This window comes from Nannospalax galili, unplaced genomic scaffold, assembly GCF_000622305.1.
Source record: "Nannospalax galili isolate Female #2095 unplaced genomic scaffold, S.galili_v1.0 scaffold874, whole genome shotgun sequence".
In the NCBI taxonomy this organism is placed as follows: Eukaryota; Metazoa; Chordata; class Mammalia; order Rodentia; family Spalacidae; genus Nannospalax; species Nannospalax galili.
The window spans coordinates 467558-483438 of NW_008334302.1; the positions used below are offsets into that span (position 1 = coordinate 467558).

At 35.7% G+C, this 15881-nt stretch overlaps 1 protein-coding gene across 4 annotated transcripts in view; it reads left to right on the plus strand.

The window, feature by feature from the left end:
* Positions 1-15881, plus strand: part of Slit2 (slit guidance ligand 2) — a 354605-nt gene that overhangs the window by 303085 nt on the left and 35639 nt on the right. For all 4 annotated transcript variants that reach the window (XM_029561716.1, XM_017797197.1, XM_017797196.1 and 1 more), the window contains 3 exons: positions 5745-5869; positions 6016-6113; positions 7496-7635. In XM_029561716.1, coding sequence (XP_029417576.1) covers positions 5745-5869; positions 6016-6113; positions 7496-7635 — 363 coding nt within the window. The remainder of the gene's footprint in view (positions 1-5744; positions 5870-6015; positions 6114-7495; positions 7636-15881) is intronic.

A 15881-nucleotide genomic window follows, 5' to 3' on the forward strand; every position in this document is an offset into this window, starting at 1 on the left:
GGATAGTAGAAAGAAGACAGAATCTAGAATACCATTAGAAATTTTTTCTCTGTAGCTTTTGCTAATAAATCAAAGTGAGATAGAATTCTCAGTGGGTGGCAATACTTGTGTCAGGTGCATAGCTGGTGATTTGAATCAAGTAAGTCTGCCTAAAACTTTAATGGATTGAGGATCTGGCTGTTCATCCATTAAAGGTTAAAGCAAGTGACAGAGACAGTTTGTTAACCAAACCCTCTTCTCATCTTCACTTTGAATTAATAAGCTAAACATACCTCTGCCCATACAGCTGAAACTCTAGAACTTTCTTAAGTCAAAACTAAATCTTAAATCCATCCAGGTAGCCTACACTCACTTTCTTCATTTCAGTAAAATTAGTATGTATCTATCCCCATAAAGGATGGCATCTGGTTATTTGTCACCAAGAATTTAGCATTTCTTGAAACCAATTAGCTTTACAAAGTAGAAAAAAAATAAAGAATTTAGTTGCTTTCCAAGGAGGTCAAGACAGAGAGCAAGAGGAGAAAGACACAGACAGAGGCCAAGACCCTCCTTCTCACTGTTGTCCATCACTCCATTGTATTTGTTCAGGAACCACAATACAAATCAGAGTCCTGTTCCTTAACAACAAAGAACCAGCAGCTGGGTATATTAATTAATTTTCTGTTGCTGTGATAAAACCACATTACCAAGGGAACTTATAGAGGGGAAGAGTTGATTTAGCTTACAGTTCCAGAAAGATCAGAGTCCATTGTGATGGGGAGGCGTGATGGCAGGAGGTGGCCAGAGGAGAAAGCAGTGCACTCACATCTTCAGGCAGACACAGGAATCCGAGAACAACTGGAGATATAGCAAGGCTTAGGAACTCACAAAGCCCCCACCCTACTGACACGCTTCCACCAGTATAGCTTCCATAAGCCTCCCAAAACAGCACCACAAAATCGGGATAAAATGTCCAAATATGGGAGCCTGTAGGAGACATTCTCATTCAAACCACCGGGCATTATAAAATAATGAGTAATTACCTTTTTACCACCTCCATTCTTCATGGTTGCTGTAAAAATCCCTATGGTTGCCCCACAGCCACTCCTTTTGTGTATAAAGAAAGTTCTTAGGGAACTTGGGATGGATAGACAAATGACATGCACTAATTTGCCATGGTCTGTCTGGAAGTTTGGACAAATAAGTAAAGCACTTTGTCTCCTTTAGTCACTCTTATTTTAATTAGTAATTTATTTACTTTTATGTATGTGACTGTGTTCCCTGAATGTAAGTGCTCCAGTGTGTGCAATGCCCACGGAGGCCAGGAAGGGGCATCGGATTCCCTGGAACTGGAGTTTCAGGCAGTTAGCTGTCATGTGGATGCTGGGAACCAAACCTGCGTCCTCTGGAAAAACAGCCTGTGCTCTAAATCACGGAGCCAGCTCTCCAGCCACATCTTTTTAAGTTATTATTTTTCTTTTTTTCTCTCTTTTTTTTTCTTTTTTGGTCGTTTTAGAGACAGGGTTTTCCTGTAGCCCCAAATGGCTTGGCACTCACTATATTTAATCCCAAGTGTTGGGATTAATCATTCTTGTTTACCCCATGACACTCAAGTCTAAGACTGACTATGACTCCTTGCTGTGCTCTCTGCTCACGATCTCAATAAGTTCCCTACTTATTATTCACAGACACTTTATTTAACACTTAGAAAAACCCACTAAGATGATTCACTGTCCTAATACCGTCCAATTAACAAATCTGGAGACTACTATGAATTGATGGACTTCAGATTCTGTACTAGGATTAATATCTGTTCTACAAAAGAACCATTTCTCTTTCTGTTCCTGAATGTCTTTGTTTTTTTAAGCAAGAATTAATCAAACATGCAAAACTCCACGTGTATATTTGTTCCTGGAGAGCTGTACAAGAACTTCTGCCATTAATTAATTTATTTATTTATTTATTTATTATTTGTTTGTTTATTTTGAAGTAGGGTCTTCTGTAGCCCCAACTGACCTGGCACTCTCTATGTAGACCAAATTGGTCTTGATTTTTACCTGCCTCTGTCTCTGGAGTGCTGAGATTAAAAGAGTGTACTACCATGTCCAATGCTTCTACCGTTTCTTCGTGATTTTTGTCAGAATGTCATGTAAGGTTTGGCACCATCTCCTCATTATTGAATCAGGCCAAAGACATTATTCTCCTTGAAATAAAAGATGTTAGGACAGGATTTCTTAGAAACCACACTGGATAGAAAGGAAATCATAAAGTGGAGTTAAATAAAAGAGAGAAGATATGACTGAAAATGCTTCATATATGGGGGGAAGAAAGAAAAGAAAAAAGCAAGATTCCAGGGAGACAGTTCCAAAGGATTCTAGGAATAAGGGAAGACGTAAAAATCGTATTACAGGACGGAATTTCAGCTACCTGAAATTACAGTCTAAACAAAATAAGAGAAACTATTATATAATTTTAAGACATCTGTAGATATCAAAAGATACTACTATTTAGAATTTTTTAAATTTACAAACATCTTGAGGTTAGAGAGATGGCTCAGCAGTTAAGAACACTGGTTGTTCTTGCAAAAGACCAGCAAGCACCCTCATGGCAGCTAACAACTGTGCATAACTCCAGTTCCAGGGGATCCGACACCTTCTTCTGACCTCCATGGACATTGCTTGACATGGGTGTACTTACATACATGTGTGGAATACACTCATTCACATAAAATATAAAAATAAACAAAGGATATTTTAAAAATAATTTGCAAACATCTTTTGAATTAATTTTTACTCAAACCCAAGTGCTAGAAATAAGAAATTGTATCTGATGAACTGATTTCAAAGAAAGACACTGGGCCAAGTTGGACACACAATGTTAGTTTTGTATGGCATACCAATGATAAAGATGAATATTGGTAATCACAAAATTTTGAATGAAGGGCAAATAGAACAATATCTATAGTAGGCAATGTCACCAACTGAAGTTTGAGTTCTATATGGTGATTTATTCCAAAGCCCAATGCCTCCAAAGAGTTCAGCAGGTTTTAAACTTCTCAGAGGCCTTTGAACATACAAAGACTTATTATGTTGATTCTCAGAGAAACTGAGAACACCACTCTGTACATATCCATAAAAAATCTAAATATGAAAGCAATGGAAGATAATTAGCAATATAGGCAATTAAATTTGGGGTTTTTTTTTTCTTGGAAAATGATATCAAGTTTAGAACATGCCTATTACTAAGGTATGAATTTGATGGCTATGAAATGTCTTGACAACAAATTAAACTGGATGATATCAGTCAAATAGCTTTGTTACCTGTATACCCTATGACATCCTTCAAAATGTATTCAGTTTTTTTCCCACCTGAAATTATAACTCTGGCTTGTCATCAAATATAATTGTTGAAAGATGTCATATTCCGAAGGATAAACTTAGAAATTGCCAACACTGAGCTTTTCTACTCAAATCATGCTCTTATAAGTTTGAAAGCACACAAAGACCAAAAATATTTTTGCTCAAGGTCTTGGGAAGTAGCCAGATAAGCATTTACGGTCCTTGGATCTGCTTTCTGCTGTTACCCATCTCCACCTACTTCATTCTACAACTTTTTCTCTCAAACTAAGATTGTTCTGTTTTCTTTACCAGCTAAAGAAAAGTAGACACTTTCTTTTCTATGTATATTCTTTATAGAAAGCAGAAAACTGCTAATTGTGAGATATTCAAAAGTATTTTAAGTAATTGCCATTATCCTTTTTTCTAATATGCTGAGCCTGCATTGCTGTCATTAATTGATAGTTTTGGGGGAGGTGAGAAGTTGAACTTCAGAATGAATCTCAACACTGATTTGATACATATTTGTTAGTTGTTCTGTTTTTAGAAAGAAGTAAAAAAGATGCTGGCATTTTTAACCTGTCTCCTGTTAACTGAAGCATGATTAGAATCAAGTGCCATACCTTAACCTGTAATCCTAAGAAGTGTCATCCATTTGTAAATGTTGAAAAAAAGCAGGAACTTCTATGTAAATATATCTACATAGTTTTATTTTAGCTTTGACTTGTATAAAAATACTGAACAATACAAAAACACTGCATTTTATCTGCATCATAATTACAAGTCATTTGAATAATTCCTGATATCCCCAAGGTAAGAGATAGGAAGACTCTTTATAGCCAGCATGTAAATTTGCTTACAGGCATAAGGTCTAATCTATAGAATAATTTCCTGAAAGGTAGTTTACATGAGCACAAATTATACAATTTGATAAGGGATGTTATCCTTAGGTTAGGGGGCTGATCATGGGGACAGGGGAGCTATACAACTGTCCAAATAACAAATTCCCCAGTGAGTGCTAGATACTGTACGTAATGAAGCATGGAGTTGAACTTGTGCCAGTGCATAAAAAGAGCCACCAAGAAATTACTGTTGGTTAAAAAACACAGTGAATGTTCATCTTTTCTAACCATTGTACATTCACGTAAAGATACCACTTTGCCATTACCACAGTCAGACACAGTTGCCAAAAGAAAGTTACTGGGCTCTGCCCTCACAGTGTAAAGGTTAGCACTGATGGAGCATCTCTATTGTGAACAGGTTTAATTTCCGTATTTTTGGACATTTGTCAAATAGTAAGTGTGACTAGTGGAAAAGGTTAATAGTCAAAAATATATTAATATAGGCCTTTCACAGATCATGAGATTTCTAGACATTGTGATCCAAAACGTGAGACTGCAACTGTGTTCATTTCAATGGTATTCTATTTTTAGAGAGGAAGAGCTAGAAATCTCACAAATCATATACTGTACTAATGAAGTAAATGACTCAAATAAAATGAGAGAGGATGTAATGCAGCCTACATTTGGGAGATGTGAACATATATATAAATAGAGCTAGAGTTTAGGTATTGTTCAAGGGTAGCCCATATACACAGCCTGTGAGGCCAGGTATTCAAGCTTCAAAAATGAATATAAATAAATAAATAAATAAATAAATAAATAAATAAATAAATATAAATAATAAATAATAAACAACACAGTTCCAGGCACGAGACAAAGGAGAGGCTCAATACGCAGGCACCGTTGTATTATTGTTATATTTGTTGAGGTATGTACGTATGATAAAGTGCATTTGTCTTAAGCATTTAATCTGCTCGGTCTTCCCAAAAGTCTACCCCACACCAGGTTCAGCTCACACATGAAGAGATAACTCTCTCCTTACCTCTAGCATCATGGTGTAAAACAACTGGTTTTTGTTCTCCTGTATGAAAGTAACATTTTTTTATTGAATGTTATCTGGGTAGGTATGCTCTATTTTGTTTTGAAATGCAGAGACAAATTCCTCACTTCTTTTTAAAAAACATGCACTCACATGACACACAGAGTCTTCTTAGAGACTGGTGGCATACATTTCCATGAAACTGCCTAAGGATTGGATATAGGTCATCATCATCGAAAGTATCCAGAAAGACTAGTCAGTCCATAAAGGGATTCACCCTATGATCCTAGCGTTATTAACACCAGCTGCTAACTACATAAGGTACCAACCCAGAGCGCCACTCACATTCCTTCCAGTAAGATCTCCTGTGCTATTCCTGAGCATGATGTGATGATGCTGATTTCTGTCCTTGTCATGAAAGAAAAACATATGAAGATATATGACCAAAAATTTTATACAAAACTTGCTATTTCATTAAGGAATGAAAATTACTCTGAGTGAAGTAAAAGAGAAACCACCAATTTCTCATATTTTCCAAATGATTTATAGGTCCTGTGGATGTCACCATTCTTGCCAAATGTAATCCCTGTTTATCAAATCCATGTAAAAATGATGGCACCTGTAATAACGACCCAGTTGATTTTTATCGGTGCACCTGTCCATATGGTTTCAAGGTAAGTGGAAGCTTTTCTAAGAGCCACACTCTGGATACTATCACCTGCCTTGGTATGTCTTCATTATTCAACTGTGCTTTCTCTGTGTGCTGAGGGCTGCCCTTTTGTTATTCGCATCTAACTTTACCTGGCCATTTCTTCTCCAGGGACAGGACTGTGATGTCCCCATCCATGCATGCATCAGTAACCCATGTAAACATGGAGGAACTTGCCACTTAAAAGAAGGAGAAAGAGATGGATTCTGGTAAGTCACTGACCGTGATTTCCTTGTCAGACGTACTGAAGAAAAAGTAACTAGACAAATACGCATTTTCCTTTTCAAATAGAAAGGCATTGCTCCAAGAAGCATGTTCACATAGGAACCAAATGTGTTAATCCCTGACAGAGACACTGCAATATGTAAAACAAATAGAGACACTACATGGCTCTCAGCTGAGGATTGTACAAGACCAAGATATAAAAACTTGCACATACACATATACAATTAGTCAAGTTGGAGTGTAGCAAGACGAAGTATTGACTCCATTATGTTAATTAATAGCCAGCTGGTCCCTGTCTGTTAATCCTACACTTATCTGTTCATTTTCCTTTTTGCTTCCCTAGGTAGTAAGTGAAGATAATATGTAGGTCCCACTGAAACAGAAAATTAATGATTCATTTCCAGGACATGATATAAGCAGACAAATATGCTGTGAATATTTTAAGCTGCAATTATTTAATCATATGGTACAGTTACTTCAGATACAGCTCATGAATCATGAAATGGAGATTCTTGTTAACACTAATAATTTCACATAAGAATGTAAATCTACTACTAAAGCTTCTTACAAATTTTACTCTGTAGAAGAAATTGTTTCTTTTACAAAAGTGACTCTTATTTACAGTCTTCAGTCAGCTCTTACTCTAATATCCCCTCAAGATTAAATATACAATGTTTTCTTGCTAGGGAAAATGTATTTTGTGACTTAAAGAACATTTTCATTAATTAAGCTTATTCTCTGACAATTTTTTACATGTATAGAACTTTTCTACCAAACCTCTTTTCCCCCAAGCTGTACCACCTGCTTTTTCCTCTCCATAAATCTCTTTCCAATTATGAAATTTTATTTTAAAAGTATTCATATTTTATAGTTTCAACAATAAATACAAATTTTAGATTCCTTTTTATTGCAAGACGTCAATGGCATTACACATAAAGTAGGAGAGAAAATAATTTTTAAAATCAGAACCAGTTCCTCCTCAATTATAAACGTGAATTACGTTATTTACAGCTGAAGAGGAGGCTAACATGTCTGTGTCTAGGGATGTAGAATGAAATTTTGCTTCTCTTTTGGATCTGCAAATAAATGAGAAATTATTGACTGTTAAGACCATGGAGTGATTTGCCACCTTGCAACCTGCATAACCTCTTTTGCTTTTTTTTTATTTTTCTGATTTCTTAGCTAGGACCTTAAATTTATGCTTACAATGTGGAATTCTAACGCATTTAAAATAAATTTCTTATAGTTAAAAGATGTTTTTCATTGACGCGTATGTCTATGCTTTTTATCAATATTTATGCCACATAATTTTACAATGCAAAAGAAACAAAAAGCTATTGCTTGCCTTCCTTCCCCTGATGTTCAGGTGTATTTGTGCTGACGGATTTGAAGGAGAAAACTGTGAAGTCAATATTGATGATTGTGAAGATAATGACTGTGAAAATAATTCAACATGTGTTGATGGAATTAACAACTACACATGCCTTTGCCCACCTGAGTACACAGGTATGAAGAGGAGAAAATGTGCATCATCAGTAAATATATAACCTTGAATGCATCATGATACTATATTTGTTTATTTACCAAGCCACTCTATCATTCAATTCTGGGAGGTATAATTAAATTAACAGAAAGACTTAAAGTGATTTCATTGAACGAATTAAAAGGTGCAACAAACTCAGTTCTACTCATGCATCTGCCTAATAAGGTCATGCACTCCAGGACAAGGTCAAGGACAAGGACAGGATACGGAAAGGAAAAGAAAGAAGCAGCTCACATGCTAAAACTTTTGGAACCATGATTTTGTTTCATTTTTATTCAAACATTTTTCCCTGTAGGAACTAACCTGCCAGTGCATATATTTACATTTCTATACATAGCCAGAAACAAAATTTACCTTTGAGATTAATAACAGCCTTTACTATTTCTTCACTAGTGGGTGTTTGCCTCCAGTAACCCACATCCTTCAAAATGGCATTCCATCAGAAAGGTAGAAAGCATTTTGGACAGTCTTATCATGTTTTTTACTGACACTTTGTCTCTGATAAATCTGATAAGACTACTCAAATTACTAAATTTTCTTCCATTCATACAGATTTTCTTTAAAATCAGAATCAAACTTCTGATTTGTCAATTTTGACTGAATAACATTTTTATTGGTTTTGTGGCTAGGTTTAAGAAATGTCATATTACCTTGTTTACTTTAAGAAATTATTCAAAGGTAACAGGGAAAGAAGAATGCTACACATTTTATTTCTAAGTATAAGCAGAGAAGTCGATTCTGTTAGACTTTAAAGTTACCATTTTTGTTTCACTGGATGTTTTCATTCATTATATCTATCTGCATATAACCTAGTACAGAGTCAAGATTTTCAAAGAGTGAAATAACTTTGTAGGTACCTAGAGTTAATACTTTTAAACATAATATATGGCCACAAATCTATTAGCTTTCCTAGGATTCTGCAGGAAAAAATATTGAAGTTTGTCATTATGGAACCCAAAATTTTCTTGATGGGAAAGATAGATTATAGATAGATTGATTAATAGATGATACATTGACAGATGATAGATAGATGATAGATTGATAGATGATAGATAGATAATAGATTGATGATAGATTGATTAAATGATGATAAATATATTGACAGATGATAGATGATTGATAGATAGATAGATAGATAGATAGATAGATAGATGGATGATGATAGATAGATAGATGATAGATGATAGATAGATAAATAGATAGATGATAAACATTTACTTTTTAAAATAACTTTAAGTAAAAAAGCATGAGTCAATTTAAAGAGTAATATTAAGTCAATAGTTAAAGGTCTGGGGCTCTGGCAGGAATAGCGACCTTACAAGTGGACACTGGAGAGGCCTGGAGGGTTCCTAGACACCCTTCACAGCTGGGTTCAAATGTCACTTCTTTTGTGTAGTTCTCTCTGACAACCCACTCCTCAAACAAGACGTCACCACTCTGGGTCCCTAGCCCCCAGCCAAGAGTTGGCCGTGCTTGACACTTCGGGTTGCTTGGAGAGGGACAGGCAACGGCAGGACACATGTAGGTCTACTTCCCCCTTTCCCGAAGGCTTTCAATCCACACAGTTGGAAGTTCCTGCTTGGGAGCAATGGGCAAGCTCCCTGAAAGGATCCTGGCTCAGGAGGCCCTTAGGCCACATATCTCCTGTCAGTTTGTATGAGTTTCTAGGCCTTGGTATGCCAAGGATGGGTAGATGGATGGATGAATAAAAAGAGAGAGAGACAATAGATAGATGATAAGTGGATAGATGATGGATGAATAAAAAGAGAGAGAGACAATAGATAGATGATAAGTGGATAGATGATGGATGAATAAAAAGAGAGAGAGACAATAGATAGATGATAAGTGGATAGATGATGGATGAATAAAAAGAGAGAGAGACAATAGATAGATGATAAGTGGATAGATGATGGATGAATAAAAAGAGAGAGAGACAATAGATAGATGATAAGTGGATAGATGATGGATGAATAAAAAGAGAGAGAGACAATAGATAGATGATAAGTGGATGGATGGATGGATGATTGATGGATGGAGGATGGATAGATGATTGATGGATAGATGGTTGATGGGTGGATGGATAGATAGATGATTGATGGATAGATGATGGATGGATGGATGGATGGATGGCTAGATGATTGATGGATGGGTGGATGGATGATTGATAGATGATAGATAGATGGATAGCTGGATGGATAGATAGATGATGGATGAATGGATAGATAGATGATAGATAGATGATGGATGGATGGATAGATAGATAAATAGATAGATACATACATACATACATACATACATAGCTTACAATGCTAGTGGGCTGAATTCAAACTATCTTCAATATTTTGCATTAAAAAAGGATAGCAAGTATAACCTAACACACCTATGCTAAAGTGCTAGACAACCTTTGTTGTTACATGGGTTTCACCCTTTCATCATCATCATTTTGTCACACCTCAGATGCCTTTCATTAGCCTGTGGCCATAGATTTAGAGCCCTTACACCATCTCTGAGATTATGAATTTTGTTGTAGAGTAATCTAGATGTGTGTAAGCTGTGTTTCAATGTTTACATTAAACTGTTTCTTATTAATCCTAAGAGAAAGCCATCCTCTTTTCCATCACTGTTCTGATGACAGAAAGGGCTTATGAGCCCAGTTACTTTTACAGACTTCTATAAACCAAACAGCTCTGATTCCACATGAAAAACTGGATCCCTAAGCATTTAATAATACTTTTATTTTCCATGTCTTTCTGAGTACTGAAACCAGGAATTTATATACATTCTCTTCCTGGAGAAGCCTAGGTGTGAGAATTAAGGTCTTCTTTTGCCTTTTTTATAATTTACATATGGTGATAAACACTTCTGAGTTAGTTTAGAGTGGGCCCTGATGCTTTGGATTTCAATTTCTTGTTTTTATTCTGATCTTTCAAAATTTTTTGAGTCTTTTTTCTTTCTTGCCTTTCTGTTCACAAGCTCCTGTTCACACCTCCTAAGTAACTCAGTTCAATGTGCCTTCCTCTGAAAATTGTGATACAGCCTCCCTTCCCCAGTTATGTCACAATTCATTCTTTGTAATATATCATAATAATTCAAAACTTAGCCAAACCAATTCTTTGCCAAAATATGACATTTATAAAAGTTGTCATGTGGGACCGTACTCTGACTATCTGTCAAAAGCCATTTGGCTCTGGAAAAGAACTGAGATGCTTTTATTCTTTTTACTCATAGTTATTACAAATACTGCATTGCCTTAACTTGGGCAAAGAATCAAGACAAATATTGAACTCATGACAAAGTGCATGGCATAATGAGTATAGAGATACTACCTTTTCAGCATTGACCTGAGTCTTGTGGGTCATGGGAAGTTTGATAATTTGACAATAAAGAAGATATCTAAATGGAACAAATTCATAACCCTTCTCTTAACTGTAGAGATTTTGTGTATGTATGAAATGAATTCCATTTACAAAATGTCAAACAGCCATCTACAGATTGTGAAATCAGTGGCACATAGGTGATCTTTACTTACAGGAATACATAAGTCAAAATCTATAGTTTTGTATCCTGTTTAATCCTCGTCTGCTGTTACAGAGGATTTTTCATATGATGTGACTATTGTTTTAAATTTAATTTTGGAATCTGATTAATGTGCATGAATTCTGAGAAGGGAAGTCCTGCTTTACTCATAGAATATAATAATGTCATTGTTTTGAAATCATTCAAGTCACCAGTTGCTCTTTCCTTTGAAGGTTTTTTTTTTTTTAAACTCTGTATTCCAATGGCATACAATGAGAAAGCGAACTCTATTTGCTAGTGTCAGATGATGACTCACAGGAAAAGCTTGTAAATTATTGTGGAGAAAATACTTCATTTGGCATCTATGTCAAAACTCAAAATAAATATGATATTGGCAAATGAGCAAATTCAGAGATTCAAATGAAATCTGACAAGGAAATCAGAACATATCAAACAGACTGTAAAGCTGGGCTAGAAATACTCAAGATGAAACACTGTTCAGATGTATCAAGGTTTACTTAAACAATTAGTAACAAAAACATCATAGCAAGTACTTAATGACTTCTTAAAGGAGAAAACCCCCTGCTCATTCCTGCTAAAAATTTAGACAATATAAACCAAAAGGTTTATCTTTATCTGTTATCTAAACCCCACTGTGCCCTCTGACTCTCATCATCAGACACATTCTTCTCTACCTACTTAGACCCAGTATCCTTCATTACTAGGCATTTCTAAGTTTTATAAAAGTTGAATTTGCTGAGGTTCTAAATTAAAATGATTATGTGAAGTATTAGGAAGATAAGGACTTGAGAACGTTAAATTGTCTTTAAAACAATTCTGCATTTTTAATTTTAGTTTTGGAGGTGTGGGGACTTGATTTGGTTTGGTTTTTTTGTCATTATTGTATACTTTTAAAGACATTTCTTATAAGAAAGGTTTTGAGGAATTGAGTTCAAAATCTATTAAAAAAATGAAAAATTAGAAATATAGATGTCTGCAATATTGAAACCATGGACACTTAGGTAGTATTGGAGTAGGAGTTGAATTGAAAAATGAGTTTCGCAACAGGAAAAATCGGGGAAAAATGTTTCCCAAGTGTCATAAAACTGAGTTTGCTATTACGTCAGGAAAGTGTCCTAAAAGACCCCTCCCCTACAGGGCCATTTATAAGTATGGCGTTTGATCACATTTTAAGTTTTCCTATTAACTGAAAGAAGTAGGTTAAGTCAGTACGTTGACAGCATGCATGCAAATTGAGTGGTAAACCCTCCAATTTTATTTTGTGGGAAATATCTAGAACATTAACTTTTCTCTGGGCCCATACACAAACATTCAGTGCATATCTACTACAGCAAAGCTGTGGTGTCAGTCATGTGGTTTAGTTCTCTAGCTCCCTGTGATGGGTTTGCCTTTGCCTCCTTCTTCTCCATGTTTGTATGTTTGGCCAGCTGTAGGTAAGAACTCTAAGGCTGGCTTGGTTTGCTCCCTCACCCTGGCTTCTCCGTTGTTAATGCTGCGCGTTGGCTTCGTGTGCTACTGTTGTATTGCAATGTAAAAAGTCTTTTGTCTCTTCTGTCTTTGTCGCTGCAAGCTGCTAATCTCAATGAGGTGGAAAAAGGTTAGTTGCTTTTTAAGTCTATTATGATTTTTGCTTCACTTCTTTCCTTTAAAGCTACATAGATTTTACTGTGCACACTTGGTTAAGAGAGTTGACAAAATATGAAATCAGAATGCACTATGTCAAATCAGTCATAAATATCCCTGAGATATGTATAGCTTTGTCAATCACTATAAATGGGTCTCTGAAATGCATTTTATCAATTTCTAAAATGCTATGCTAGACACCCTGAATGAAGAGAAATTGTGTCTAAAAATAAGAGTGCATATATGTTTTCTATTCCCTCCTTGAATATATGCTTTTACTTCTTTAAAGACATCATGAGGATGTATTTTTTGCATAATGAGAAACAGACCCTTTAGTAGAGTATGCATGCAGTAGACAGAAAGGATTTAACACAGTAAGGATTTTTCTCTAAGTGTAAGTCCGTATCTTTACCACTATGAAACCTGAAACATACTTGAAGAAGTATACATTAATTGAAACATTTTATAAACTATGGAAAAGGATGCATCTCAGTGATAGAGGAACTTGCCCAAGACACACAAGACCCTGGCTCCAACCCCAGAACAGCAAACAAAGTAAAACTAAAATTAGATTATATTTATAATATGTATTATTGTATATGCATGCAAATAAGGTACATGTAGACAATACATAGTTTATATATGTACAGAATATATAACATATAAAACACTTTACTAAACAAATATCATAAAACCCAAGAGATTGATTTATATTTATTTTCATAAGGTATAAAAAGTTCTGCATGTAGTCACTGACATCATTATACTCCACACAGCTCCCCAAACACACCAGTATCCAAGCAAGGGACTCACACATTTATTAGATCAGTAGCCGTTGCTAAAAGCCATCATATGATTTTCATGAACTTGTACCTTACAGATTCAGAATCTTCACTAATGACATTTTTTTAACCATTTGTGTTGCCAAAAGCCCTCAAGTTCCAAGTTCAGGAACTAACAGTATGTGCTAGTCCTGATCCGTCCTGATGTATACGGAGCACTAGCAAGATTATAAGGCTAACACAGCAACATGTAGCAGTCCTCCTCATCTTCTGTGGCCAAGCACTTCCTTTTCTGTTGCTATAGAGCAACCGTATTTGCTCACTTAGTCACACTGTATACAGAGTGAAGTAGGAAAACATGACAGAATGGTTTCATATTTTAGATTAAAAGTATAGCATGCTATTCTCTGTCTGCTAATGTATCTAGTACTTGTTCGGTCAAGTGTCATCCTTCTGTTTTATAAATACTAAAACAATTGATGCCCTAGGGCAAGGCTGTCTAAAACCCGAGTCTATCTCCAAATCACAACAGCAATTATTCTGTCACAGGAATATGGACTTAAATAGCAATAGCTACAGACTTTCTGAAGCAAGCTTGGCAGTGCAGTGCTGTTTTAAATCACCACATGGTTTTATGTGTTGACTGAATTTCAAACTGGTGTTTATAAAAGATCTCTGTTATTCCCAAGAATTTGCTGCTGAAGACTGAATTCTGAATTTGCTTTTAATAGCAAACCATAAAAACATATACATGTACATATTTTAAAACACAATTTGAAGTAGAATTTTATTATCTTCATAGTACCCAGAGTAACTTTCTTAAATAATAAAAGAAAATATTGAGACTATTTGACATGGCATTACTTTAGAACTCTATAGATATGTACAGTAGAATGCTGAGGAATAATACTGATAAAAATGAAACTTCATGATAGTGTGTACTTTCACAAGTATACACACCTTGTAAGCATAGGCTCAGATGTTTACCAGTGTCCAGCTGACCTCAAGGCATGCACTGTAACCTGGGCATCTTCTGCTAGTGCTAGTTTTGTTTGGCAGCTACCTTCCAGGCTTGGAGACTTTTCCCATCACACAGTGATTCTACTTGTTTATACAACACGAGCTCTTCTTTGCGCTCCCCAGTGACTGTGCAGAACAAAATCATCCTTGCACATTTGCAGAAGATTAAAGTTATAGGCCCAAACTCAAGCACATAAAAGTTGTTTATTTTCTTAGATGTGAATAAATGAAAGGACTGAATCAATACTGTTTATACAACACGAGCTCTTCTTTGCACTCCCCAGTGACTGTGCGGAACAAAATCATCCTTTTGCACATTTGCAGAAGATTAAAGTTATAGGCCCAAACTCAAGCAAATAAAAGTTGTTTATTTTCTTAGATGTGAATAAATGAAAGGACTGAATCAATGCTTGTACAAGTATTAATTCTCCTGAGAATGAGGTTACCTTCTGTCACAGGGCAATTGATAGTTTGTGTAGGTAACCTGCAAAGCTTAGCCTTCTCATCATTGCAGCAGTGATTATGAAGTCCAGGGCCTATGGATCCCTGTCCTCCGCATGTTGAGATTTGAGAATAACAACCAAGAATACATAAGATAACACTAGAATAGTAGATATTCATACCTCAGGAGCATTGATGGGGTGCCTGCAATAACCAGTTTTACAGCATTTGTACTTTTTTTTTTTTTTTTTAGTTAAATACATAAAATAACACTAGAATGGTAGATATTCATACCTCAGGAGCATTGATAGGGTGCCTGCAATAACCAGTTTTACAGCATTTGTACTTTTTTTTTAATGGTCTTTTTAGACAGGGTCTCCCTATAGCCCCAGCTGTCCTGGAACTCACTATGTAGACCAGGCTGGCCTTGAACTCACAGAGATCCTCCTGCCTCTGCCTCCTGAGTGCTGGGATTAAAGGCATGCACGACCACGCCTGGCAGCATTTGTACTATTTAAGACTATTCCTAGAGGCAGAAGAATTCCTATGGGAATTTTGATAGAGACAGCTTGACCTAAAGGAAATTATGTACATAACTATTTAACACTATTCCTAGAGGCAGAAGAATCCCTATGGGAATTTTGATAGAGACAGCTTGACCTAAAGGAAATTATGTACATAAAAGAAATCTCTCTGTACATTTTCACTACTGTTTCTTTTACATTGTAATTTTTAATTTTTACTTTCTATGCTCACCAAATAGAAAGCTTGAATTTAGGAATAGGATGTTGGCTCTCTTAACCCTT